The sequence below is a fragment of the Falco punctatus genome (genome assembly GCF_963210335.1).
Source record: "Falco punctatus genome assembly, chromosome: 3".
NCBI lineage: Eukaryota > Metazoa > Chordata > Aves > Falconiformes > Falconidae > Falco > Falco punctatus.
In genome coordinates this window covers 112,171,176-112,197,830 of record NC_137582.1, presented here as the reverse complement: position 1 = coordinate 112,197,830, position 26,655 = coordinate 112,171,176, and the positions used below count along the sequence as shown (strand labels likewise).

Here is a 26,655-nt window from a genome sequence, read left to right as displayed (position 1 = left end):
CAGCGGAAAGTTGCTTCAACCCTGCACTTTAAACAAAGTGCTATCTGCATCATTTCACACCAAGCCACTGCTGAACTGCACCTATCCTATTTGCTTGCAACACACAAACAAGAAGTCCTGCTGGTGCATGGCACATCAGGCACTCACCTGCCTCAGCAGTGCCCAAATCAACAGAGCTGCTGCAGCTTCCCACTCACCTTGACAGAGACAATTCGACTCTGACTATTGTCATGCATGAAGACCCGTAACATGTGAGGAATGAGCTGAGGCAGATAAAGTTTGAATTCACCTCCTAGAGCTACCACAATTTGCTCAATAAGTAGAATAATTGTGCTCTGTATAGAGTTGTTCATGACCCAGAAGTCCTAGAGAAGAAAAAAAAAGGGGGCCGGGGAAAAGGGAGGAAATTAAAACACTTCAACTGAGCTGTACTAATTACAGGAGAAGCAAATTATAGGAGTCTAGTTTCTAGCTAAATTCAAGATTGCAGGGAAGAACTCTACTTCCCTTGTAGACTAATAGAAACTGGCAGTTTTGGTCTGTTTTTAAAACAGTCTGTGCTTCAGTGTATTTATAGCTGTTAAAAACAACCTCCAGGCAACTCATTTTTCTAATCCTTCTAAGTGTTTGCAAACAGTAAGTGAAAATGAAGTGAAATGCCACCTATTTATGAACTCCAAAAACCTCTTGCTAAAACTATGTTTCTGAAAATAGTAAGTGCACAAAATCCAAGTGCTCAAAAGAACTCAAGCACTAGCAGAACCTAGGGAGCTGCTTTTATTGCAGTTACTAGTAATAATGTATATCACTGTTTCAAATAACATGTTATTTCAAAACACAATTATTACTTCAAATACATGGAGTTCTGCACTTCATATGACTTTATGAAGTAATTGATACTTGATAGCGACAGAAATGCTATCCACCTTTTCTGACAGTAAAATGCCAGCTTAAAGATTGTACTCACTCTCATCAGGGTGACAATTTCATCCATATAGGGCCGAATATGACTTCTCACAAAGGACACCAACATCCCTAGCTGCTGGAACAGGAACTGGAAGGAACAAACAGGTAGTGATCAATGTAGTTTATTCAAGTATCAAAGCAACACTGGCTAAACGGCATTTCACAGGCCAATTGCAAGCTCATTTACCAAACAAATAGCATGCATAGCTCCTACATGCTCAAAATCTGGGGCTAAATTCTTGGAAGCCTCAGCTCAATGGTTTGGGTTTTTGGGGCTGGGGTGTGTGTGCATATGGGAGAGTGGTTTTGGGGTTTTTTGTTAGCATATTTCTCCCCCCCTCAACTTGCATCAAAAATTTTGTGAACTCAAAGCCTTAGACAGTCAAGTATAGAAATAGAGGTTTATGTGTCAGCAAATTTATAGTGTCAGAACACACTTGCAAGCACAAACACCTCAACTACAGAGCTTTGCAATTTAGGTTTGAAGGATGCTTCCAAAAATTTAACCCCTAATCCTTTCCCCCTGCCTGTAAACCAAACTGACACACATTTTAAGATACTCTTTTCTGTACTCTTTCCCATCCCCACCAAGATATATTGGTGAAAAGTTACTGGGGAAGAGAGTTTGGTCCTTGCCAGTAATATAACTTTTTTTTTTTTTTTAAGACAATTGATTATACCATAGAAGTATTTTGACTGTTTTGCAATTCTTTTTGCCCCAATGCAATCTTATGCACTCACTCCTGACAATGAATTTACTATTGAGATTGGTATGAAATATTGTGGGTTCAATTGCTTTATCCACAAAATAATGTAGTCTTTTTTTTTCTTCCCTCTAGGAAAATGTAAGTTATTGTGTACTAAGTTTCATTTCTTCATGCAGTATTTGAAGACTATGGTGACAAAATACAAAGTGGAGCTCAGAAAAAAAGATAACAGATTTTTGTGAAAACCAAGTAAGAAAGGAATAACATCAGCTTATTTTAGTGAGACCAGTACACCTACATTTACCAAAAATGAACATGAGCTCCTGTACTGTGCCTTTTTTTGGTGTAGTGAGAGAATGCTTACATATAGGACAAGGACCTGCCTCCTTTAGGCTTTAAAGTCACGCATACCCACCTCAGCTCTTCTCCCCAGTACACTTTCACCATCTTCTTTTACCTGAAAATTTTTAAACAGAGTGTGCACAACTGCATAGCTTTCAAGCAAGTTAGATCAGTCAGGTCTAGGAGTTCGGCCAACCCAGGCGTGTGAGGTGTTTTCCTTCCAATCTGAGTAGTAGTTCAGTCTGGGAGAAAACAGCGGTTCTATAGCAGGGTTGGGATTCTGCTAAGGGAGCACCCATCCCACCTATAAAACACAGTACCAATAACTAGTACAAACTGCCCTTCCCACCTCAGAGATTTCAGCTGCCTGAGGAAAAGGCTTGGCAAACAGCAGCTATCTCTGTTTAGGTGAACCTTAAGCCCGTTATTACCTTCACACACAATTCTCATTTCCTTCTAAAACTGTAACTTAAGTGGGAAGGAAGAGAATGCACTGCTGTGGAATCACCACCCACACTGCTCTGAATGTTAGCAGACTGTAGAAAATTGAATTTTCCTTCTCACAGATGAGCCAAAGTACGCGGTTGCATCAGAAATTTAAAGAATCTGCCTCTCTTATTTAATAGTACTGTTTCTAACAGTACATTAATGCAGAGATCACTGAAAGCTCTGGAAGCTGCACAGGCTGTTTTCCTGAACAAGACCAGCTTGATAAAAAAACAGAATCAAATATTGGTCTTCTAAGGATTATGCTCAGAAGCAGCTGTTTTAATAAGAAGCAGAAAAAAAGTTTCCACTGAATATTCTACCAAATGCTCACAGGAGAGAAAAAGCAAAGCTGAACCTCACTTCTGCAGCATGCTTGGCAGCAACACATAGCACAGCAATGCCCAAAGCCAGTCGCATTCTCTTTTAAAAAATGGATTCTTAATTCAGGGCAGTGGAACAGGAAGGAAAGAGGAGTGGTCCCTAGTACACTCACCTCTCGGATGGCACCATCACAAACCCGTATTACATTAAGGAACGTTGGCATGACCTGGGGCAGGAACTGCACACACTTCAGCCCAAGAGATTTGAAAATAAAGGTGATGGCCTGAACTACCATAGTGTGGTGCTGGGATAAGGATTGGTCTCGGAAAATCCTCATCAGTGCCACCATAGAGACAGCTGGATAGAACTCATCCAGAGGGAGGTTTCCCATGTTCACCAGCATCTCACTGGTACTGTAGTCCGCTAGGAGAAAGAAAAGTGTCACAAGCTACATATTAAACTGTCTTGAATACCAGGAGTACCCGAGTATTAGGTGAAAATGTGTACACTAATAATTTGTTAAGAAGTGGAGACAAACTGCTAACAACAACAAAAAAAACCCAGCAAAAGAATCAAGATCTGCTTGTAGATCCTAAAGTTATTAACTTGAAAGAAATTCAGATGCTTACAAGAATCCTGGCTGGATTTGGACTCTGAGAGGCTGACAGCTGAAGCATCTCGTGACTGATCAATCATGCCAATGTTCACTTTGTGTTTGTAAGGGTCTAAAGCACCCAGTAACCCTAACACACGAATAGCCTAAGAGAGAAACAAAAAGAAAATTCATCAGAACTTTATCACCAAGGCAAAAGTTAACACATGAACATACATGTTTGGAAATGTCCTGAGGATTAAAGAGAAAAGATCTGGAACTGAAGTGACTGCCTGTAGAAAACATCAACGCTTTCTTTCCATTCAGCTGCTGGAGGCCATTTCACCGACTCAACACTGTCACCCTCTTAATTCTCTTTATTTTACTTCTATCAGCCACAATAATGATGCCCCAACCCCAAATCTATACAGACACATTTATTTGACAGCTCTCTCTGCCCCCAAAACTTTTAGAAGTGGTTGTGTGATAGCTTCATGTTCATACCTCTCTACGGGTGCCCTGGTTCTGCTCAGTCTTCAGGAAGTTCAGAAGCACCTCCAGCAAAGTTGGGTACTTCCTGTATGGTTCCACTACGTAACCTGTGCTGGCCACAAGCTGTCCCAGTGTCCAGAGCGCCACCTGTAAAGATCAAGCCCAGAGAATATTAGTTTTGACCAGGGAATTTATCGTGTCTCCTGATCCATCAGTCACACTTCTGTAAAGCTTCTTCGAGCATTTTAGGATCACACTGCAAACCACAGTGCACTGTTTGAAAGCCTCTAAAAAGAGCATCTTATTAATAAGCAATTGTAAAGAAAGTGATAATCAATAAATTGTTAGACTGACCGAAATAATTCCCTCACTCAGAGATACAATTCAAATAGGTATTCAATTCAGCGAGTCCAAGCCTTCCAATAAAAAAGGCTTTTTTTCCCCCCTCCCTTCTTCATTTCCTCCAACAACTCTGTACTATGTCACAACAGATAGGCACTGTAATCCCTCACCAGTGTGACCATACACTCCCCTAGAGAGACTCGCGTGATTTAAAGGTTTGGTTTAGCAGCTATGATGGGACACACTTCATTACAGTTTTGGTCACAGCAGATGGCAAGTTTAGCGTGGTAGTCAATCACTTACTTGTCTTTTAGCCAGCAGGGAGGAGTCCTGTAGCATGTCCATAATTATAATGAAGAGCTCATCCACCCACTTCCTCATCTCCAGCCCACTGACCTATTGGAAGACAAAAACCAAAGTCCTTCATCTAGCATTCCCAAAAGCTTAACAGCTGACAAGGCTAGCAAAGGTACCTGCAGTATACCTACCTGTGCAAGCTCCCCTATGGTAGCTAGGACATTGTTAATCACCCCTGGATTTGGATCTGGATCAGGATCTTTCAGTTTCACAATCAGTGCCTGGTAGGTGACAGAGGAACAAATAAGAATGTGTTTAGAAGACTCCTGGCTGTACATACAGTACTCAAAGTCACCTTCCTTTTGTTTCGGTCTGAAATTGATTCCACAGGAGCTCATCTTGCATCACAGTGAGCATTTCAACAGTAAACGAAACTTTCATTTCATGAACTTTATGTAAATCCAGAATCAAGTTAGGCTGCACTGGCGCATACACTCATTACTATGGGTAACATCTACACCAATCTGATTTTTGATGAATCACAAGAACTGCAGCTCCTGAGGGCCATGTATCCACTTGCTAGATCATCTCACTCCAAAGTCACCAAGAAACGTACAGAGACTCTACCTTAAGAATAGGCTCCATATATGGACGAATGAGGCGTGGAGCATTAGAAACAAGGTGACCCAACATCCTGGCACTTTGCTCTTTAATCCTGCCAACACCACTGTGTTCCAGCTCTGTTAGAATCTGCAGAAAAGACAATGGAAGCATGAAAACCAGGACAATAAAAGTAGGCAAAAATTCTTTGGATTTCCTCCTCTCCTGTCCAACGACAACAGAAAAAAAAAATCTCAGCACTTGTAAAGGGTGTTCTACATTTACACTCCATCCAGTCATTTATGTCTAAATGAAGCTAAAATTAATTATCATAAACTGATTTGATGGCTCCAAAACCATCTAACATTTATGAAGTGATGCCATCCATTCACCTAAAAGAAGCACAGAATGTTCTTTCTCAATACAGATGCAAAGCACTCCAGCATGACGAATGTGGGGTGAAATAATGACTGATATCTTATTTCCTTTCTAATACATCCTTAGAGCTTCAGTCCAAAATGCTATCACTAAAAAGATAGAAAGTTACTGAAACCTACTAAGCTGGGTCATAAATATTTTTCAAAAGGGAGATATTCCCCTACTCTCCCACACACTCACTACAGCTAGATAGCCCGGTTCTTTAACACCATCTTAGTCTCAGTACCAACTATCCCACTTTCACTGCAGGCATCCTTCTTCATTACCTGGATTAACATCTTGCGCAGGAAAGGCATGACAAAAGCAGGATTCATGCTGCTCAGGCGACCCACAGTACAAATGGCCAGCTCTCGGATTTCAAACACTTGATCATTCAGGGCTACGAAAAGAGCTTGCAAATTTTCCGCCTGGGCAAGGTGAGCATCAAATCGCTCATCCAGAGAAGCCAACACACAGAACCGTATATCAGGGTCTGCAAGAACACATTTGTTTCTCTTTAAATGCAGTAAAATCCTGTTCTTATTATTACCCTTATCCACAGGCCAACCTCAAAAATTCTTCACCTCAGGGAAATGCTGAGAGCTTCCCCAGCATAAGACACTACATCAGCATTCTACACATGAGAAATGCAGTAGGCCTGCCCAAGAAATGCAGTGCTGCTCAGCACTGCCCCAATAACCAGGTCAGTAAAATGTCAGCCTCTTGCATCTGTACAAGTAGCACATTTCGAGGCAGTGTACAGAAAACGAACTCATCTCAGGTTACCATATTGCAACTGAAAGAATGAAAAAATTATCAAGTAGGAAGATTCAACAGAAGGTACCAGCCCCTTCCCAAACTACAAAGTTGAAGGCCATGACACAGAATAACAGCAAAAGATGTCCCAGGGCTCTGCCTAGTTCAAAGGACTACCCAGGGCACAGTTTGAGCATTTTGCACTAGTGTTCTATTAATACCTCAAAAATCAAGTTCTGAGAAGAGAAACTGGGAGACATTTTAAATTTATAAAGAATGACAGCTTACGTTAGGGGCAAATATGTTCAAATTCTACCACAACCTTAATATTGTCACCTGCTCAGGTGCTAAAATTAACATGTGGTAGGGGAACCCTTTTCTTGGAACCCCACACTAACCTGGGTCAGTTATTCCAACCACAAGCAGTTTGCTCAGAACATCAGCCACAACCTGCACTGCTGTCTGACTGACCACATGGGCATGACCACTGATCAAGTGGATGGAAGGTGTGAGCAAGCGAGAGCAAGTACGGGCTGCTTCCATCCGGATCTCCTTGTGCTCGCTGTTCAGAAAGTGGTCTGCACAGTGCCGAACAAATTGAGTCAGAGAGTGGCCTAGAAAGAAGAAGATGGGGAATTTAATATGGGTTTACACCTCAATTACTGGTCTTACCAGGGAATAGGAGTTAAAGAAAGTGCTCTCAGAGTGTTCCTGCTACTTCCACTCTACTCCAACACACTAGCATTTACATCCCAAACCCCTTGGTCCCCTGCTTTGTTATTTCACCTTACCTTCAAACTCAAAGCTACCCAGTGTACGAAGGGCAAGGGTGATGCTACCCACATCACTGGCCTCTGGGATGTTGGTGAGACTAGGGGAGGCAAGCTGGTGGGCAAGGCCCTTTGGCATGCCTGGATGTCGCAGAGGCTTGTGCATTAGAACAAGGGAGAGCATTTTCAGCAGCCCATCCTGGATATCCTTCTTTAGCTGTGGGATCTGACGACTCAAGTCATACAGCACAGCTGTTAGAGCAGGGCTGAGGGCAAGAAGCAGGCACATAGATTAGAACAGAAATAATATGAAGTGCCTATTTCACCTTTTTGTTTATGCCTTTGCCCATCAGAGGATAATTGTGGGCATTCACACATCACAGCAACACCTTCCAGCAGATCACACGGGTCCTTGTGTGAACTCAGGCAATATGAGATGACCTTCATATATGAAGTTCGTGAGCAAACTGCTGGGACTGCGGCACACATTGCTACATTAGGCAATATTGCTGGAGTACTGTTACAAATCTAAGCTTTTTAGACACAAAGACAACTAAATTCACTTCCAGAAGGCAAGATTCATCTAGTCTGAATGGCTTTGTGCTACCTGGATACTTTCTCCATACCCTCCCCATACTAACAGATTCATCATCTAGGAAATTTCCAATAAGAACTGTCAGCTCCAAAGGTGAAAGAAGCCAAGAGCAAATATTCAGTGCTTCAATTCTGCTTCCATGCCAATTTGATATGGCAGAAATCTGCTGGCCTTCAGAAGCTTTCTAAATTTTTGCAGGCTGTTGCCAAATGTGTTTGAATAGTAGAAAGTAAAGGAGATTGCTTTTGAATTCACCAGTTGTTCTACAAAAAGATTTCTTTACACAGAGACCAATGCTCTTAAGCAAATAAAGACACATTAATGCTTAAAATATATCATTCTTCTTAAAGGCCATTTAAAAGCAATAATCTTCCTTCTCAATCTGAAAACTTTCAAGGTCTCATTCTGTATGGCAAACAATGCCATCCAGTGGTTAACAGAAAAACATGCTCCCGTGGCCTTGTACCTACCTCAGGCCCACAGCCAGCATAGGTTCCAAAAGCTCTTTGATGTCCTGCTGAATACTGGGTCCCATGGCTCGAGCCAGCATACTAATGCAGGTGAAGACCGTGGCATCAACCTGCACAGACTTCTGCCTCCTGGAAAGGGACCGCATAGAAGTTAATTAAAGAGGAGCTGCTATTTTTCAAACATCATTCCTCATCCCACTTCTGTGTTACCAGTCTCACAGAAACACCTCTGATTTTAATACAGTAATTTGATCCCACATTGCAAAAATTATACAAACAACAGGTGTTTCAGTTTCTTCCTCTAGCTGTCACATACTTACTTGTGGGCAAAGTCCTTTGGTGGAAGAGCTGCTTTTATGATTTCAAGGACTTTTGGCAGGTAAGCTTGAAACTCAGACCTCACAGCCACAGAAAGCAAACCCAAGGCCTGAAAGGCTGCTGTTCGCTCCTTCTCCTTCTTCACACAACTGAGGACATGGTTCATGGTGTCTGGAAGATACTGATCGGCTGCCCACAAGAGAGAACAATACAGATATTGGAACCTGTTTAAGTTTATAGTTACATCACATTTCCAACTAAACCTTTACAAGTATAAAACTAGCAGACAGCCATATAAAATTTGCTGGCATGAGCAGTGGCAAACACATGTCACCGTATAATAAAATTTTCAAAGCCCAGAAAGCTTTCTTCTTAAAAATATTCACCAAGAGGTATGAGGAAAAAAAACATCACAGCAGTTTTTATACACAATTAAGATCCAAGTATCTTGTTTACATACTGATTGACTAGAAATTCGAAATAGCATCACAAAGTTTGTTCCAACCCACTTAGAGCAGCTTGGTGACTTGCCTCCAGCTCTGATACTCTCCTGAGCTTGCTTGATAAATCAATTGAACTACTTCAAAGCTGGCAGGTATTTCTCATTTTCACTTGGTATTTCCTGGCCCATTTAACAGAAAAAAAGGAAGACAACTCTGCTGATAATACTTGGGATACATTGAGTGGGAGCAAGAGAGCAGAGTTCAACCCTAAGTCTGACATACTGAGAAAGTCAAACAACAAAAAGGAGGTTCTATCTCTTGTGGTATTGATCACTGAATTCAGACAATAGTTTTCAATCCTATTTCTTCTTCAGAGCAACATTAAGTCACACTTATAAAATAAAAAAATTTAAAAAAAAGACTGTCCTCCCACAGAGGAATGTGCTCATCTTACAAGCACCACATTTGTACTGCTGCATTGTGTGCACAAGCTCATCTGGACCAAAGAGAGCTGGATAACTTCCAGCCCAATTTCAGCAACGTTTCTAACATCCAACCATCTGTCTTGTCACCTGTGAATGCTGAAGGACGGAAAGCCGCCAAGCGTGGTAGCAGATTGAGAACCGTCATCTGGATCAAAGAATTTTTGCTGGTTCTGCACTTGAGAACCCACTGACACACCTGAAAGGAGACAGATTGGGCTCTGAAGGATGGCCATTGGCAGTAATGCACAAATGTTTATCACCTGCATACTTTAAGGCATTACACTGACATTTGGCTTCAGAGTCCATCAGAAAGACAATTAAGACTGCTTCCAAAGAAAGTAAATCACTTGCTTTGAGACAGACAGTGACAAAGCTGGGATACATACAATTAATGGATTTTGATGCCTCAATTCAATACTAGGCAGGTATTGCCTGCTAAGTAAAGTCATGGATAACAACTGCTCTATAAAAACTGGTGTTGTGAATGTTAATATACGAGGTGAAGAATGAACATTTACTTGATCAAACTTCTCTTCCATTAAATCCCTGCAGCATCGACTTTCTACCAACGTAGACTTTGCTGGGACAGGTGAGGTTGCAAAACCCATGATTCCTTGGTGAGCACTATACCCCAGAAGACCAGCCAATGCATTTGACTGAGAGGGCTGAAGAGACTGGAAGCTAGTGAAGGGAGTGATGTGGCGAGGTTTGGTACTGAAGCCCATCAGGTCTTTGCAGTACTTGTCATGCACAAGCTGCTGCTGAGTGATCTCTTCCATCTCCTCTCTAAGGCGCTGGACAAAGTAGAAAAGCATGTTTAAAAAAAAAAGAAAAAAGAAAAAAGTAGTTGAATAAGAGATTCCTAACAGTGCTGCCCAAATCTCCTGAGCAGCAACCTGTATAATTTATATCCAAATGGCTCTAAAACATCAACTAAGCACAAGTCAGCAAAAATATTTGGGTATCTAATATGCAACAGAGTCCTCATTCCATATATTATTCTTTTTCATTGTAATTAACCCAGTTAATAGCACTTTCCACCACAGCTTAATACCTACTCACCCCAAAGTTGTTGCTGTTCTCTGACACTTCAATTTGTAACAATCAATGCTCTGACTCCATGTTCAGATGTTTTTTCAGCCCAACAACCCCATTTCAAACACAACAGGGTATTTCCACAGATTGCCAAGTTGCTACACATTGTCAACAATTTGGCAACCAAAAGCCATAACCCCCATCTTGTTCATTTGCTCACCTCTCCCTCCATACTGCTGATTCTCACTAACTCATTGAGGATCAGTAAGGCACCATGGATTCGGTCATCACGGTTCATTCCTTTCTCTTTGGCCAGAGTCTCATCAAAGCCCTTCTCAGCCTCCTCATATGTATGCTTCAGGGAAAAGAAAAAAAATCTCATTGATTATGCAGAAACAAAGCCTGTGGAAATAAAGTAGTACCGCCAGTCAAGAGCTACTGATGTCCTGTAATTTTCTAAGAGTAGCCACAAACCACAACTGAGTAATAACAGAGTACAACAACACAAAATTCAGATTCACACAGAAGTTCTGGACTCTTCTGCAAAGCATTTTCAACAGCACTAGTCAAACAGCAAGCTGACCATGCCATGGCATAAACTTAGTCAATATCTGCAACACATATCTGACTATGAGGAATCTAAGTTCATAACAGTTGACTGCACTTTCCAAACCTTATTTGATATTATGAAGCTTGAATTCACGTGACAATGGCAGCAAACCTGAGGTTCAGACAAAAGAATCTTTACCTTTTTCACTCATGTTTTACCTACAATAATAAAACCATCTGCTAGTAAGAGATGACAATAGATAGATGATTGCATGGCCATAAAAGTAGGTCAGGCTTAACAGCTGAAGATGAGCTGCAGATAAAGCAATGGATTCTTGGTTGAGTTAAGTGTCTTGCTTACTTTTACAGCAGGCTAAAGGAACTACTCATGTTGTAGGCTATTATATTTTAAACCCTTTAAAAGGGAGGCAGGTTTGTGCTGACGATCAGACATACTGACAAAGGTGACATAGGTTCTTAGCTTAGACAGCTCTTCTAAAAACTGGCACTAGATCATTTGTGTTGCATTATGAGAGGCTGCTTCAAAACAAAGTTATTTCTTACTCTGTACCACTGGGGCTTCTGCATCTCTTTTGGCTCCCGTTGAGTGGTGAGGATAAGGCAAGCTCTTAAGGCAGAAACAGCTCCCTCTCGGATGGCCTGTTTGGGATCCCACACAGCCACAAATATATTGTCAAAGAACGGCTGCACTTGTTGGAAGAAGAAGGTGGGCACACTGATTGCCAGCTCGCGCAGGACAAGAACCTGGAAGTGGGGAGAGAAACAGTAAAAATCTGTGAGGATGAGCACCCATAGACAAACCTCATAACTTCTGGACCATAGTATCACTTATTTAGACTGTCAAGACAGTTTGAGAGCCTGAGCTGTTTCTAGCGCCATACTTTTACAGTTCCTAGCACAATGGTGTCTCAGCCTTCTTTAGTCACTGGGCTAAGGTAGAAGCAATGAAGCAGCACTGCATCTGCCATACGATCATCACCAATTCTCAGACATGGACTAGCAGCCATTCCAGAGCTTTTCCACAGCTTTCTATGCACATGTCCTACCCCTTTTAACTAATCCTGTTCCAAAACTGGTTAAGACAAAAAAAAAAAAATAATCACTTACAGCTGCATGTCTTCGACCTTCATTCCTGTCAGCTCCCAACCATTCCAGAGCTCGTTTCACCTCAAACTCCACATACTCAGCTGTGAAGGTGTCACCAGCCATTGCAAGCCGTCCAATAGCCTTGGAGGCCATCTCCATTACAACAGGGTCATTGGATGGCAAGAGATTCCTCAGGTAGTTGGCAAACCTGCCAATACGGGTGGCATTACCTCCTTCAACACCGATAAGACTTGCTGTAGAGAAAGAGAGCAATGCTGCAGATTTTCCCTAAGAGTCAGTGAGGCACAGTAGGTAAACCCTGGATGAGAGTTAGTATTCCCCATCCATTCCTTAGATTCCCGTTAATGCCTCCTAAACTGCAAATCCACAGAAAAGAAAAATAAATCAAACAATAGGAAAGGGCCAGCATTCTTTCAAGCCTGAACTTGTTAAGTGGGCAGGAAAACACATCCAGCAGCTTCACAGATTTTCCCCATTTTTAGTTTAAAATGAGAGAGGAAAAAAAAATCCACCCTGGGATCACAGACTCATTCCCAATAGAAAGGCATCCATCCACATGCAACTACTATGGCTGGTCCACTTCAGTAGAGAAGTCAAAGACTGAATGGACCAAGAAAATTGCTCTCCCCCTCAGCCCTAGAGATGGTCTCTCCTGGCCAGGGTGGAAGCACATTGGCAGGTGGTGGTGTGGCAGAAGCTTTCACTGCCAGTGCCTGGGTTGTACCTGCTCTGTAGATAAAGAGGCCATCACTGTCCAGGGTTGTCAAGCCGGCACCTTTCAACAGCACTAAATTCACAGAAACAATTTTAAAGTGATACTGTCAGCTTAAAATCAGATGTTGTCAACAAAGATTTCTCTAGCTCAAGGGACTTCCGCTGTTTTTAAACAGGTTGGGATTGGATGATTTTGTCTGTGAGCCTAAAACATAAGCACCTCCTATCTGTTTTTTAAAGAAGTAACTGCTACAATACAACCTACTCGCTTGGAAGGCAAAGTATTTATATGAGCTGATTTCCCTAAGAGTCAAGATGCAGGCAGCTCTGCCATGTTACAGCAAAAGCACAACCAGAGCAACTGATGGAGCAGCTGATCAGAATCAACACAGAAGCTATATGAGCCCCTCCCAGGGATGGAAGCTTCGGTTATTGAACCAGGTAAATTTAAATAACAATAATCAATCTCCCTCAGACAGAAGAGAGTTGAGAAAGTCAGCCCACCCTGATACATACAGATGGACAGCACAAACTGTTCTCAGCTGAGCTCAAGAACAGATTTTTCACATGCTTAGCACTCACGTTTGATGCTTGACTCCCAGAAGAGCTTAGGGCCCATTAAGCATCAGGTTTTCAGTCACTCTCAGCACTCAGCAGCTCTCATGTTGACAGTTACAGACAGATTTTTCAGAACCCAGCAACTAGCACACACCCAGCATACTGAGAAGTCAGACATAAGGCCCCAATTATAAAAGCTCATGCCTTCTGAAAATCTGTCCCTAAAGATAGATGCGTGAAGAGAAAACTCACCAGAGGTATGAAGCACTTTCACTCACCTATAGCCAGAATGCCACCCTTCCTTTCATTTGCATCAGAGCTAGAGACTAGCTCAAATATGTGATGGTTCAGCTGATCATAAAACCTGGTAGATTCTTCCTGACTCATCTGTAAAAGCAAAAAGTTCAGATCAGCTTTCAGCATTCTTTCCCTCCTTTCTGCCCCCAGAGCCTCCATAAAGACAATGCTTCTTAGGTCACTTAAAGAAAAATTAAGTCAACCATACATTACAAGCCCAAAACAGTATCTCTTATTTGTGCCCTAGATGTGTCAAGTTTATTTTTTCCAGCACTTGACCACCCATCTGTGTCACCAGCGCACTCACCTCTCATACATGCTAGGGCAAAGGTAACATCACTATTATGCCCCCCCTCCTAAGACCAGCTTCCATAGTCCAAAAACCTCCATCCTCAATGTACCAAGCCTGTGCCCTACACTCATGTGATAAACAAGGATAAATTATCTCATTTACAGCACTCACTTCACGGAGCTCCATGGTGACATAATGCTGCAGGTCCTTGGCAGCTTTTGCCCTTGTCTCTTCACTGCGACTCTTCAAGCCATTAGCAAATTGTTGGAGAATGGACACGGTGCCTGACATGATGATGGAATGTTGGGGCTCGGGGGCATCAAGTCCTGTAACTTCTTCAGAGAGACATTTTTTAATTTTTTTTTACTGCTTTTAGCTACTAAAATCTCTGAGTTTCTTCCTTAATGCTGCCGCTGCTGCCTGTTTCCAAAACACACATCCTATCACAGGCAAGGATGCTGTGCCAGTAGAGCATAAAAAATTACAAGTAACAACTATATTCCTTAGGCCTTACAACCCTGTGATAAAACTGCATCACCACCCCCAGCCTATTTGCTCTCTAGTTCCTTAAATACCAAAATACGCTCCAGTAGGTCAGGTGCCCAATCCCATGGTAATCTAAATCAAGGGTCGTGCAATAGCTGAAAAATAGCAGGGTCAGATCAGGGTCTGCAATTATCCTAGAATAAGTAAGCGCAATCATTCCCGTGATTATATCATAATCATATCTGACTCCTCCTTGAACACTTTCATCCAAGTTTGTGCACAGAAATTCTAGCACGTCGCTAACACAAGGAAGACTCCGCGCTCAGGGCCTGGCAAGCGCTACATTCTCCAGCAGATATTTAGAGACGGGAAGTCTACTTATAGCAACACCCATCATTGCAACAGGATGTTTACTATCGTAACATGTAACCAAACATTCTCGGGAGTCTGTCTTTATGTGGAAAATATTTTAGAGGCTTGGCCCCCTACCCCGATTTCCAGGTTACATAAACCCAAGCCGAGCGCTTGACAGCAGGGCCCACGGCGACACAAGCCACCTTCAGCGCCTTCCTCCCCCGACACCCCCCGCGCTCCGCCGCGGCCACAGCGTGCGGCGGTCCCGGGACCCCCGCGGCCGGGAGCCAGGGGCAGCTCGCGGCCGTCGGCACCCTGCACGGGGCTCCCCTCACGACCGCGCCGGCAGCCGGGGGACGCGCCAGCCGGCGGGCGGGAGCTGGCAGGCCCGAGCCCGGGGGGTGCCCGCCGCTCCGCGGGCCGGGGTGCGGGAGGGGGGAGGCGGGGCGGGCACCGCCGCTGGGGCGCGCGCGGGGTCTGAGGCGGCACCGCTGCGGGGGCGGGGGGCGCTGGGGAGGCCGCTGCGGGCGGGGGGCGGCGGCGGCACAGGGCCGAGGCGGTGCCGCTGACAGGGGCCAACCCGGCGGGCGCTGAGGCGGGAGCGCGCAGGGAGGGCCGCGGCAGCGGGGCTGCGGCAGGAGGGAAGGGGAAGGCGATGCTGAGGGGAGGCTCCGGACCCGCACTCACCGCCTCCGCCCCGACCGCCGCCGGCTCCCCCGCTCCGGGCCCCGCGCCCTCCCCTCCCACCGCGCCTGCCGGACCGGCGAGCCGCCGCTGGCCAATAGCCTCCCAGAAGGGCTTTGATGGGCACCGCCTCTGAGCAGTAGAAAAAGAGCAAAAGGGAAGGAGCGCGCGCAGCTCCGCCCCTTCTCCCAAGGCACCGCAAGGAGAAGCTGTCGCCTCTCGGCCAATCGTCCAGCCAGCCGGGAGTGAGTGGCGGTACAGCTGACCAATGGAAATGCTGGACGTGCTCGATTGGCGCAAATTGAGCGCTAGGTCCACCTTCCAGTCGCCGGCTGACTTCCGCCCTCCCGCAAAGCCCGTGCGCCATGTGCGCATGCGCTCTGTGCGCAGCGCGGTGCAGTGGGGTGCTGCGCCGCGCCCGATGTGCGGTGCTGAAATGCGTCCGGCTGTCCGTGACAGGCCGGGCGGAAGGCGAGGCCGTGTCCAGTTGTAGGGGCGTTCTGGCGCCGCAATGGCTGCGTACGTGTGCGTGCGCCCTTCAGACTAACCCTTCGCAGCCGTACGTGACGACGTGGGCCGTTTGATGTTTACGGCGGGAGGCGCTGGCGTTCCGCTCCGGTGAGCGGAACGCGCTGGGGCGGCCGCGGGGCAGCGGGGGCGCCGAGGTGGGGTGGCGGCGGCGGGCGGGGCCGCAGGCGCGGCGGGCCGGCGTTTGGTACGCTGGCAGGTGAGGCGGGCGGGCCGGGCGCGCGCGGCGGGGCGGGGCGGGCGCGCGCGGCGGGCCGGGGGTTGGCGCGCTGGCGGGTGAGGCAGACGGGCGCGCGCGGTGGGCGGGAGAGGGCGGCGCGCGCCTCCCCTCAGGCGCGGCCATGGCGGCGGCGGCCTAACGCGCGGCCCTCGCCCTTCCAGGTGCTGCTGCTGCTGTGAGACGGGGCAGCGAGGAGAGCATGGGGCCGGGGGACCTGGTGCAGAAGATCAGCATTAGCGCTGAGAGCCCCCGGGGGAGCGAGAGGAACGACGGTGGCTGCGCGCTGGCGGGCGCTGAGAGGGGCGCCCCCGGCAGCTGGAGGCAGAAGTGCGCGGCCTACGTGCTGGCGCTCAGGCCGTGGAGTTTCAGTGCCTCCCTCACTCCCGTGGCCCTCGGCAGCGCGCTGGCATACCGAGCCGAGGGAGCGCTAGACCCAGGGCTGTTGGTGGGAAGCGCTGTGACCGTCCTGGCTGTGCACGGAGCCGGCAACTTGGTGAACACCTACTACGACTTCTCCAAAGGCATCGATCACAAGAAGAGTGATGACAGGACTTTGGTGGACCAGATTTTGGAGCCTCAGGATGTAGTCCGGTTTGGCGTCCTCCTTTATACTGTGGGCTGTATCTGTGCAGCTGGGCTGTACGCTGTCTCGACCCTCAAGCTGGAGCACCTGGCCCTGATTTACTTTGGAGGACTTTCCAGCTCCTTCCTTTATACTGGAGGTAAGCACTGCATCCTGTTTGCCGTGAATCTGAATGTAAATGCGACAGGATTAGCTGACTTAGCAAAGGTTTCTAGAAGACGCAAGTGATCTCTCTAGTTAACCGCTGTAAAGGTATTTGGCGGTTTTTCCTGGGGTACTGGTACAGAAACTTCTATTCTTTGCCATTGATTATTGTGGTGAGATGTGGGAAGAGGCGCACACTGAGTTTGTCAGTTGGAAAGTGGCGTTGGGACATTGTTATTTATGTATATGGCTTTAGATGCTCATCAGAACTCTTGCTGAAACTTCTTGTGATGTGACTCTTGTATCCCTCAGCAGTATAGCAGTGGAATCTATTAGTTTGTTTTGCAATGTTTTGTTGTTATTCTCTAGATGGGGCTTCATTGTGAATGTAGAACAGTTTGCATTCTTAATAAGAGGAGTATCTTTTTAGTATTTTCCTGTGTTGGGTAGATTCAGACATAATTATTAAGAAAAGAAAAACAGTCACTTCCAGACTGTCAAACTTTCGAATAGTTATGTTAGTTTATTTGAAAGAATCTTGTCGGTTTTGCATTTTGTTCTGAGCATTGCATATATTTCTTCAGGATCAGGTTCTAGCATGCCTGATCACGCTAAGGAGTACCTTTTTTCTATAGGTTTCAGCAGAAATAGGTACTTCTGGATGTGAAGATGGGTGTTAGAACCTAGCCCTTAGTTTTTGTTACATTGTTCAACTGGAGAAATTCAGAAGATGTGTTTCCTTTATTATCATTGGGAAAAAAGAGATAAAATGCTTTTTGGCCATAGCTACGTGTGTGTTGGTCGTTTTACAATATTTCTATGGGAAGGGCTGCTCTGTTATATTATCCATTCTCTTCTGTCATTTGAGTTTTTCACGATACTTCATTTTATTCTTGTGTCTTGCCACAGGAATTGGATTTAAATATGTTGCACTTGGAGACGTGGTGATCCTGATCACCTTTGGGCCCCTGGCTGTCATGTTTGCCCATGCTGTGCAGGTTGGTTATCTGTCTGTCTCGCCACTGCTCTACGCTATCCCACTAGCTCTCAGTACTGAGGCCATCCTGCACAGCAACAACACGCGAGACATGGAGTCTGACCAGCAGGCGGGTATTGTCACCTTGGCCATCCTCATTGGCCCTGCGTTCTCCTATATTCTCTACACCGTGCTGCTCTTCTTGCCCTATTTGATTTTCTGTGTGCTGGCCACACGTTATACCATCAGCATGGCGTTGCCACTACTCACCATCCCAATGGCATTTTCACTGGAAAGGCAGTTTCGGAGTCAGAGCTTCAACAAAATTCCTCAGCGGACAGCCAAACTCAATCTCCTCTTGGGGCTTTTCTATGTTTGTGGTATTACACTAGCACCAGCCGGTGCTCTGCCCAAACTGTAACAAGAGCTGTAGAGTCAGGCTCCACAATTCGGTATTAATGCTGATTAACTGTGGGTGATGTGTGTATGTGACCCATTATGGACAGTGGGAAGAATGGAGAGACTGTCTTGAGCAGTTGGTTATCTATGAGTTTGATAATTTCTGGTCTTGGTTAACTTGTACGACAGACCACTCAAAAGTGATTTGTCAGTTCTTCAGAAGGAGTGAATTGTGCAGCTTTGCTTCAAGGAAGCAAGGAAATGTGAGGACAAGGAAGTGTTTGAAAAACCTAATCCTTCTGCCACTGAATTCTTTCACTGTCAACTCAATGAAAGTGAGATTGAGCCTCAAACACAAACTGTTCCCTTCACAAGTGCGGTGACTGATTGCTCTTACAACTCCTTTTCTTGCCATGGTCAGGGAGTCCAGTGGCTCCTGTGTGGTAAACAGAAAACACTGCCAAATGTTTCGCATCACAGCAACGTAGGTGCTATTACTTCACTCCCTTGTGAGCATAGTTCATCTGTTGTATGGTTTAATCTTTGTTGTGTTTTTTTTGCCTAAACAAATTTTGAGCTTTCATTTCCAAGCCCCCTGAAATGCATCAGATACTAATTCATTAACGGTTGCTTCTGCTTGGTCTTTATAGTCTAGAAATTTCAAAGTTATGTATCTCTGTGGGATGTTGGTGCTAAAATGCAGCATGAATAGCCCACTGTACAAACTTTAAGCCAAACCCAGTACATTTATATTCTGCTACGAAAGCTGAAGCTGTAAATGCAAATTATGCAACTGAAAAGCCCTCAGTGCATAGGAAAACAAGTGGTTTCCATTTTTGCATTTGCTTAGGATTTATTTTCTGAATGACAGTCTTGGAATTAAGGGGGAGGCAATAGACAGGGTGCCAGATTTCTCTGGCATGGATTAATGGATACATGAGTGGAAGAACAAATTCTTAGTTTAAAAAAAATCAGTCTTTTTTCAATTGTCATTCTTTGGTTATTTAGCCACTCAGAGTATTGGAGTCGAATGTCTTATCATAGAAAGCCCAAAAAGAAGCCCAGTTGAGCAAAGCAGAAAGGTACAGAATTAGAAAAAAAGAAATGGGGATTATTACATTGGCTCTGCATAAAAATTAAGACTGGAAACAGGAAGAAAGCATTTTTGTTAACAAGATTTTTGCTAATAGAGTCCAGAGTTTGTGTGACTGAATCAGATTTAAATATTGTAAAGTTCTCCACCTCTTCCCACACACACCCCCCCTCTTACCCTGGGGTTTTGTTTTCTTCTGCAGATCTTGCCACTTGATACTCGCGTAGACATTTGGAGAACTGATTGTTTCAGCAATTGTGTAGCAGTGTGAAAAATATGCCAAACGCAACCAGTGCAAAGATTAATTTGATCCATACTATGTTGCACAGTGGCAACTGAATTCTCTTCTGGGTTGAAAAAGAAGTGTTTGTTTCCTGTGTGTGGGGTTTTGGTGAAAAGTTCGTTCACAGGAGCTGTGGGAAGCTTCAGAGGAATTGACAGAGGTGTTGAGCTAGAGCTGCTAGTGCCTGAAGCACAACTTTGCTTTTGAATCAAGTGGGAGTGTGCTAACCACTATATGAAGGGCTTTTAAATGTGAGCAATAAACTAGCAATAAAGTAGCAAGGTGTTACTCTGCATCTGTCATAGGTAAGTTAATACCCTTGTGGTGTTCATCTGAAAGTGCTGAGTACTATAGTGGGTTGTACTGGCAGTAGTAGAGCTGAGTTGATGGTGCAAGATTACATGGTATAGCTATTTAAGTGACTTTTTATGGCTTTGTGTTATCCAGTGTTACCTGCCTCTTGGCTTCCTCCTTTACAGCTGCACTGTAGTCAACGGGAAGGATTCTTTCCAGATATATCTTATGAGCCACAGTTTCATCTTATTAAAATTGGGCAAATGATCTCTCTGACTAGGCACAAAAGAAGAGATGGACCTCAGCAACTGTGTGCTGCTTTCTACAGTAAAATACTTGTTTAAGTTAGAAACATGAGGAGAAGATACAAAAGTTCAGCTCAGCTGGATGGAGTGAGCTATCCAAAAGGTTTTGGAAACTGTTTTCAATACACACACAACACAGTATCTACTGTTACTTCTTTATGGACCTTACAGAATAAAGAAGAGTCTTGCTACAAGACCCACTTCACTTTTCGGCAAAGCAAAAGCTGTTCTGGGGATATGGACTTAGCTGGTGAATCTATTAACCTTGCAATTGGGGATATGTGAGTTTATTAGGTTAATCCCAGCATAGCTTTGTTGCTACCTTTTGTAGCAGCCAAGTGCTTCATTTTATGATAGCTTGTTTTTGTATAGCTATCGGTTTAAAAGAATGGATAGTTACCGTTTTTTATATTCCTTCTACATAAACTAGAGTACTCAAGTGAAATTCCTTCAAGTAACTAATACTTGTATCATATGTTTGCTAACTGTAATTGTAGTGGTGGAAAGATCCAGGCTGTGATCATCAGTAGTGTATCTGATTGTAGTTGTATCTAGGCTACCCTTTACTAGCAGGGAAAAGCCCCCTGTGTTGGTGTCTGCTTACTGCTGGGAAAGACCCGTGCTTTTTGTTACAGACATGAAGGAAGAGCTTACCAGTACAGGTATATGTTTGTGGAACACTTTTCAAGGTGAGGGGGATTCAAAGCATTTTAGTAGTAAGAACGAGATGAAAGTACGGTAACTCCTTGCTAGCAGATGGTAGTTGCCTCAATTCCCTGTCTGTGAAAAACAATATCATTCCAGGCTCTTAAGGATGTTAATAATAACACATTCTTTATCATGGCTTTGAGGAAGTAAGTTACCTTCTCTGTGTCTCAGAAAACAGCTAATTTTTGCCTACCTCACAGGGATGCTGAGCCAACATTATTGTTATAAAGAGCTTTGACATTAATAAGTGCTTTATCTCTGTGTACTTTCCCAAAAGCATGTTAGTACTAGAAAACATTTTAGGTATGAACTAACCTAACAGGTGACTTAACCAATGTAAGTAGACCAAAATAATCTCCACATAGACATTGAGTGGTAAGAGAGGTTCCTTTGTTGGTCTGTTATTTGATAAGGACGCTGGGTTTCTTTCCCTATGCCTCTCCTCCATGTCCCAATGCTACGTTCCTTGCATATAAACTTTCTAGACTCCTTTCAGGTCTGTCTTGGTGAGCTTGTTGCGATGTGATGAGTCTATGCTGGTAGATTAACAGATCTGTAGCCCATCTGTTAATGTGTCCTAAAGCACCTCCTGGCCGCCTTATCTAATAAAGTGTCTGAATGTCATTCTGATAATTATGCCGTGTTTGATTATTTCATATCACTCCAGTTGTATTTTTGCACATGTATTAAAGCATCCTTCTGGAAGAAAGAGGGCCTTTGCTGTGTTTATAGTATAAGTGCATGAAAGATCGTATTATTTTTTTTCTGTGTAAGTGTCCTTTTATGAATCACATAGTCCTGTCTTTCCATATCATCAGGTAAAAAGTTCAGTGATCATCTCCTACTAATGGCAGACTTCAGAGTAGTTCCAGTGTTTTCATCAGAGCGGAATTTTCTTTGTAGTTTTCTGTGCCATGTACTGTTCAGCATTTGCAAGGAGGTTTCAGCTGAACTTTCAATCTTCTTAATAAAGATGGACTTCATCCTCACCTGTGTGGTCTGCTGTTCTTCCAGTGCCATGATCTCTGCTCCTGACTTGTAATGATTTTGTTTCATTGGGCTGTGAGGGCATAATGCCTCCCTTATATGTGTCATAAATGAGCCTAAAGAATGGTTTTAAGTTTTTCTGTCTTAGCTGCTGGTGCAGTCTACTATAAAAATGCACATGCAATTAGCTTAAGGAGACTTAAGAAGTCTTATTTGTCTTACATGCTTTCTGGCTCTCTTTTTTTTCATATGTGGTTAAAGTGGTTTGAACAGTCCAGAGCGACCTCTTGGCTCTGCCACCTCTATTTTATATATATCATATATAATATATATATATATTATCATAGCTGAAAACAGATAGCAGAAGACTTGATGTGTGAGGGATTTATGAAACATGATGATTTCAGGTTTTGCTTCTGGTTTAAAATCCACCTGAGTAGGAGAGAATGACAGTTCTTGCAGTGAAGTTTAATGACTATAAACCATTGTGGAGCTAATGTTTTACCTGCAACACTCGTCCTATCATTGCCTGCTTTGAACTGATTTCCTCTTTGGGTTTGCAGGTTCTATGATTGTGAGACAGCTAGGCCAGGGAAATACTTTTCAGCTTTTCTGTGGTACAGAGTGGGCCCCAAGGTCATAGCATTTTTAGAGAATAAAATGCAGAATAGTGTGGCATCTAGATACACACGGGCTGAACTCAAGAATCCTTCCCAAAGAAATTTGATAAAGCTCTTTTTCTGAATCTGTAGAAACCAGTCTGCTGAGTATCCTTTAGCAAGACAGCACATTGGGTGTTCTGTTACTATTGTAATCGTTCTGCACTTGCTCTTAAAACACACTCTAATGTTTTGCCCTGGTAGCAGACAGTAGTCAACTTAAACGTATTTTAAAGAAACTGGACCCCTAATACACAATATTGAGAGATTTGAAATTCGTGCAACAATGAACAGCTTTTCATCCAGTACCCTCTAGATGAAGGCTGTAATTCTAATCGTCCGCAGATGGCAGCATTGCTCTTCCGTGGCTGCTGCAGCACCCTGTGGTACCTGTGCCCTAGGCTGAGAGGTCGTGGTACCTGTGCCCTAGGCTGCCAGCTCGCTGCAGAGCACTAGGATTGTCCTGATACTTCTGACCTTGTTCTTCAGTCTAAATAAAACTGATTCTTTGTGAGCGAAGTGGTGGAACAGATTGCTTGCTGCTCCTCTGCTGTTTTGTGAGGTTGATGCAGAATCCTAGGTCCGCTTTTTATTGACCGGCAAAAACGTTTTATGCAGCAGACTGTACTGTTAGAGGAGGAGGAAGGAGGGGTGTCTCTCCTGCATTTATGGTTTTAGGGGTTTCGCAGGCTCAGGTCACTGCACTGGTCAGCACAGCCTTCTTATTTGGGAGGATTTTTTTTTACAGCCACAACAGCTAGATTTCTGGAGTGTTTTTCCCTTCTGCAGCTAGGGGATCAAAAATCTGAGGACAATGGAGAAAGGAGGCTTCCCAAATATGTGCTTAAAACCACCTCATTTTTTGTCTCTATAGGAATTCACGTTAGCTGTGTTTGCAAGTTTTTTTAGTTGGGTCTCCTGTGGTTTAAGGGAACTTGGAAGGTAAATGGCTGCAGATGAATTTCTCATGTGCAGATTATGTCTGGACAAATGCTTCTGGCCCAGGTAGGCAGTGGCAGAAACAGGCATTTGAAGGAAGCCAGTCAGATCAGTCTTACATTTATAAAACCTTTGCTGATGGTTTAGCAAGCCTGTTCTGGTTGGATGCTGAGGGCTGAGCTTCCAAAGAGTGTGGGCAAGCTGTGCACCATGGATAGCATACTTGTGGTGAAAAAAAATGCAGTGTCTGTGCACTTTCTGAGATGTACTTCTGTTCAGTCAGTTGCTTTTAACACATCTTGAATCACTGTTGGAAAATCTTTTATAGTGTTTTACTTTTATAGTGTTTTTAGGAGCTTGAACTATATTCTTCCTATTTCTTGGGTGAGTAGACTGAGTCACTGCTGCTTCATTAAGGTCATGTATGTACCAGTCTGGTACCTTAATAAGTAGGCCTTTCCCCTCACATATTGGTTTGGTTTTTAGGTCACTGGTACATTATTTAAATCACCTTTGATTGCTTTTTTATGTGGAGTTTTGCACCTGCTGAATTATATATCTAAGGAATGAAATGCTGCTCTGGCTTTTTAAAGCTATTTTTCATTTTAGCTTTAAAAAGCCAGAACTAAATATCTAACCAAGCTAAAAATCTATAGCTCCTCACACTGCTAAAAAATTCATAAGTTTTAATAAAACCCAGCACAACTGGCTTATTGCAGCTGTATGTCTAAAGGAAACAGCCCAGCACTGGAAGGATAACGTACATGCTTTATTGTCTGAAATAAGGTTTTTGCTCTTCTGTGTAACTCAGAGTAAGACCCAAAATTAACATATTTGTTGAGTTTTCATTTGCACCTTTTTCTGATGATAACTCTTAATACTGTCAGTGCTAATCCTTTCTGTACAGTTAGATCACAGGAAAGCCCATGTTCTAATCTAGACGTTTCAGTGGCCACATGGATTTGTCTGAATGAGAAGTACTTGGAAGGACATAGTTCAGCATTCCTTTGGGGTCAGCTGAGACTGTGATATGCTTCAACATTCAAGTCTCACTGATACGCCAGCACAGTGGGTTACCAACCCAGTGTATCTGTTCCCTTGGAAGGAAACCTATGCTTGGGCATCTGGCCAGAATTCATGCATGCACTGTCTTGAGAGAGAAGTTCACAACCTCTGCACTGAAAGACCCAAATGTTTTTTGAAAACAGAACAAATCCAAACAAAACTATAACCCCTTACTGTCCTCTGCTGACTTCTCATCAGGCTGCCAAGGCCAGAGTGGTTTGAAGAATTAAAAATCTATGGCACCATTGTGCTGCTTTCTCATGAAAACAACAAGGAGGAGAATCTGCTCATTAATCAGATGGCTCTGTCAATAATGAATCAAGATGAACGTGCTGGCTGAGAGATGTGTCACATAGGCCGTTTATCAGAGAACAAGGAATGCAGTGAGAACCTTGCTAAAACACAGGATCTGGTATGCAGCTCTAAGAGCTTGAAAGTGATAAGAGCTCAGCAACAGAAGAGGTTAGAGTCTGCCTCCTACAGTCTACCTCTTGGCTGGCACCTTTCAGATGTCTTGTCCTAGGCTGGACTAGTACTGGCCAGCTCTGCTGGTCTGACAGTGACTTTAGTTGCTAATTGAGGTGGGAGATCCTGGCATCTGCTCTTTGTTCTAGTGCTAGATCAGTGGCCAATTTGGAAATGCTGAATAGCCCAGCCATTTTAATAAAGGCTGAAGTTGTCTTTCCTCTTTCTAGGGTAGAATGAAAATTTCTTTTAGGCAGTGGTTAAATTTGTGTGGGAAATAGTGCCTTGTCACTGATTTAGCACAAAGAATAAAGATGATGCATGTTTTTAGGTGTCCCAGTAAGCCAAAAAACAAGGCCTGCTCTGTGAATCAGCTGACTTACTAGTGGTAAGAGAATAAACCGAATGCCTGTTCCATATAAAGGGCAAATTCAGGCAATTTACATCTCATGCAGTGTTTGCAAATAAGGCTGTGAAACATCATCACACTGCGGGAAATAATTTCTCAGACTGTGACCTAATGGAAAGGGGATCTAATAAACCATCTTCCCAGTCTTGTTATCCGTCGTCCCAAGGGGTGATGAAATAACTTCAGATAGATTATAAATTACTTTCTGTATGGCATAAGGCCACTCTATGCCAAAGTTGAGTCATATTTTAACCTGTGGGGGATGGTTCTACTACTGTAAAAACCTTAGCTCCAGTCAATATAAATAAAGGAAAGGTTGATAATAACAAGCTAGAGATTCATATGCGCTTTTTTTGTGTTCTAGAGCTCCATAAAACCTTAAAGTGTATCTTGTTCTGTGCCATACTATTTTTGATCTGGTCAGTCGTCTTAAATCAGTTCTTAAGCAGAAGTTAATTAGCCACCCAGAAACACAAAGCTTCCTCCCCAGTGATATGCTGCAAGTTTTCTATAAAGTTCCTTTCTGCATGAGTCACCTGCAACATCTGTGCTTCTTCAAACCTTTGGGGTTAAGGTTTCCAGGAAAAGGTGGAACAACGATGGATGTGGATCCATTTTGCACATGGATGGATAGAGGACGATTATGGGGAAAGATCAAGAAGGGAGTCAGAGAGGATGGTTATGTATTCATGAACTTCAGAAGCTGAAATCCTGTCTTACTTTGTGCCAAAAGATTTTTATTCTTTTTCACCACTAGCTCACAAGGCAGTGGGGAATCATTTGCTGTTCTGTGAGCAATAGTGGGTCAGCGTGGCACACAGAGCTTCCCTGTCTCTGTCCTTTCAGTGGTGATAGCCTGAATTCTAAAATCCATACCCCAAATTTCACGGTCATTGGATCCCAGCATCTTAACTTGTTCAAATATGAGACTAAGGATAAGCTGGGGGAGCTGAATCTACACTGTTTCAGGTTTTGTCATGGTTCTGTCAGTATCCTTGCATAAGATGTGGATACACAGAAGTTCAGGTGTTCTAGAGAAAAAAAAAATCTTACATGTAGGGAATTTTAACATTTTTATATAGTATTTCTTCATCCACAG

At 43.8% G+C, this 26,655-nt stretch overlaps 2 protein-coding genes and 1 long non-coding RNA gene across 16 annotated transcripts in view; 1 reads left to right on the top strand and 2 right to left on the bottom strand.

Annotated features, from left to right (window-relative positions):
* The window catches only part of MTOR (mechanistic target of rapamycin kinase), a gene marked incomplete at its 5' end in the record, with an annotated part of 67,193 nt that extends 51,327 nt beyond the window's left edge, over positions 1-15,866 (bottom strand). Inside the window, 23 exons of one of the 7 annotated variants that reach the window (XM_080380881.1) lie at positions 198-365; positions 968-1,054; positions 2,089-2,130; positions 2,998-3,248; positions 3,455-3,584; positions 3,922-4,056; positions 4,555-4,647; positions 4,740-4,829; positions 5,176-5,298; positions 5,853-6,058; positions 6,720-6,935; positions 7,113-7,357; positions 8,157-8,285; positions 8,477-8,663; positions 9,490-9,598; positions 9,921-10,196; positions 10,658-10,792; positions 11,551-11,751; positions 12,115-12,347; positions 12,839-12,901; positions 13,665-13,773; positions 14,147-14,310; positions 15,503-15,866. In XM_080380881.1, coding sequence (XP_080237007.1) covers positions 198-365; positions 968-1,054; positions 2,089-2,130; positions 2,998-3,248; positions 3,455-3,584; positions 3,922-4,056; positions 4,555-4,647; positions 4,740-4,829; positions 5,176-5,298; positions 5,853-6,058; positions 6,720-6,935; positions 7,113-7,357; positions 8,157-8,285; positions 8,477-8,663; positions 9,490-9,598; positions 9,921-10,196; positions 10,658-10,792; positions 11,551-11,751; positions 12,115-12,347; positions 12,839-12,901; positions 13,665-13,773; positions 14,147-14,310; positions 15,503-15,866 — 3,756 coding nt within the window. Of the gene's footprint in view, positions 1-197; positions 366-967; positions 1,055-2,088; positions 2,131-2,997; positions 3,249-3,454; positions 3,585-3,921; positions 4,057-4,554; positions 4,648-4,739; positions 4,830-5,175; positions 5,299-5,852; positions 6,059-6,719; positions 6,936-7,112; positions 7,358-8,156; positions 8,286-8,476; positions 8,664-9,489; positions 9,599-9,920; positions 10,197-10,657; positions 10,793-11,550; positions 11,752-12,114; positions 12,348-12,838; positions 12,902-13,664; positions 13,774-14,146; positions 14,311-14,950; positions 15,470-15,502 lie in introns of those variants that run through there. The other 6 variants (XM_080380882.1, XM_080380886.1, XM_080380883.1 and 3 more) reach the window with 6 other exon arrangements.
* Positions 15,867-15,925: 59 nt separating this feature from the next.
* UBIAD1 (UbiA prenyltransferase domain containing 1) overlaps positions 15,926-26,655 on the top strand; it is a 38,676-nt gene continuing 27,946 nt past the window's right edge. For 5 of the 8 annotated variants that reach the window (XM_080380946.1, XM_080380948.1, XM_080380949.1 and 2 more), the window contains exons 1-3: positions 15,988-16,117; positions 16,409-16,969; positions 17,884-17,972. In XM_080380946.1, coding sequence (XP_080237072.1) covers positions 16,447-16,969; positions 17,884-17,972 — 612 coding nt within the window. In that variant the 5' untranslated portion in view covers positions 15,988-16,117; positions 16,409-16,446. The other 3 variants (XM_080380945.1, XM_080380944.1, XM_080380951.1) reach the window with 3 other exon arrangements.
* Positions 21,666-26,650, bottom strand: LOC308061265. The gene is made up of 2 exons (XR_013927138.1): positions 26,571-26,650; positions 21,666-26,463 (listed from the first exon to the last, which is right to left on the bottom strand). It is a non-coding gene; the product is annotated as an uncharacterized lncRNA (long non-coding RNA).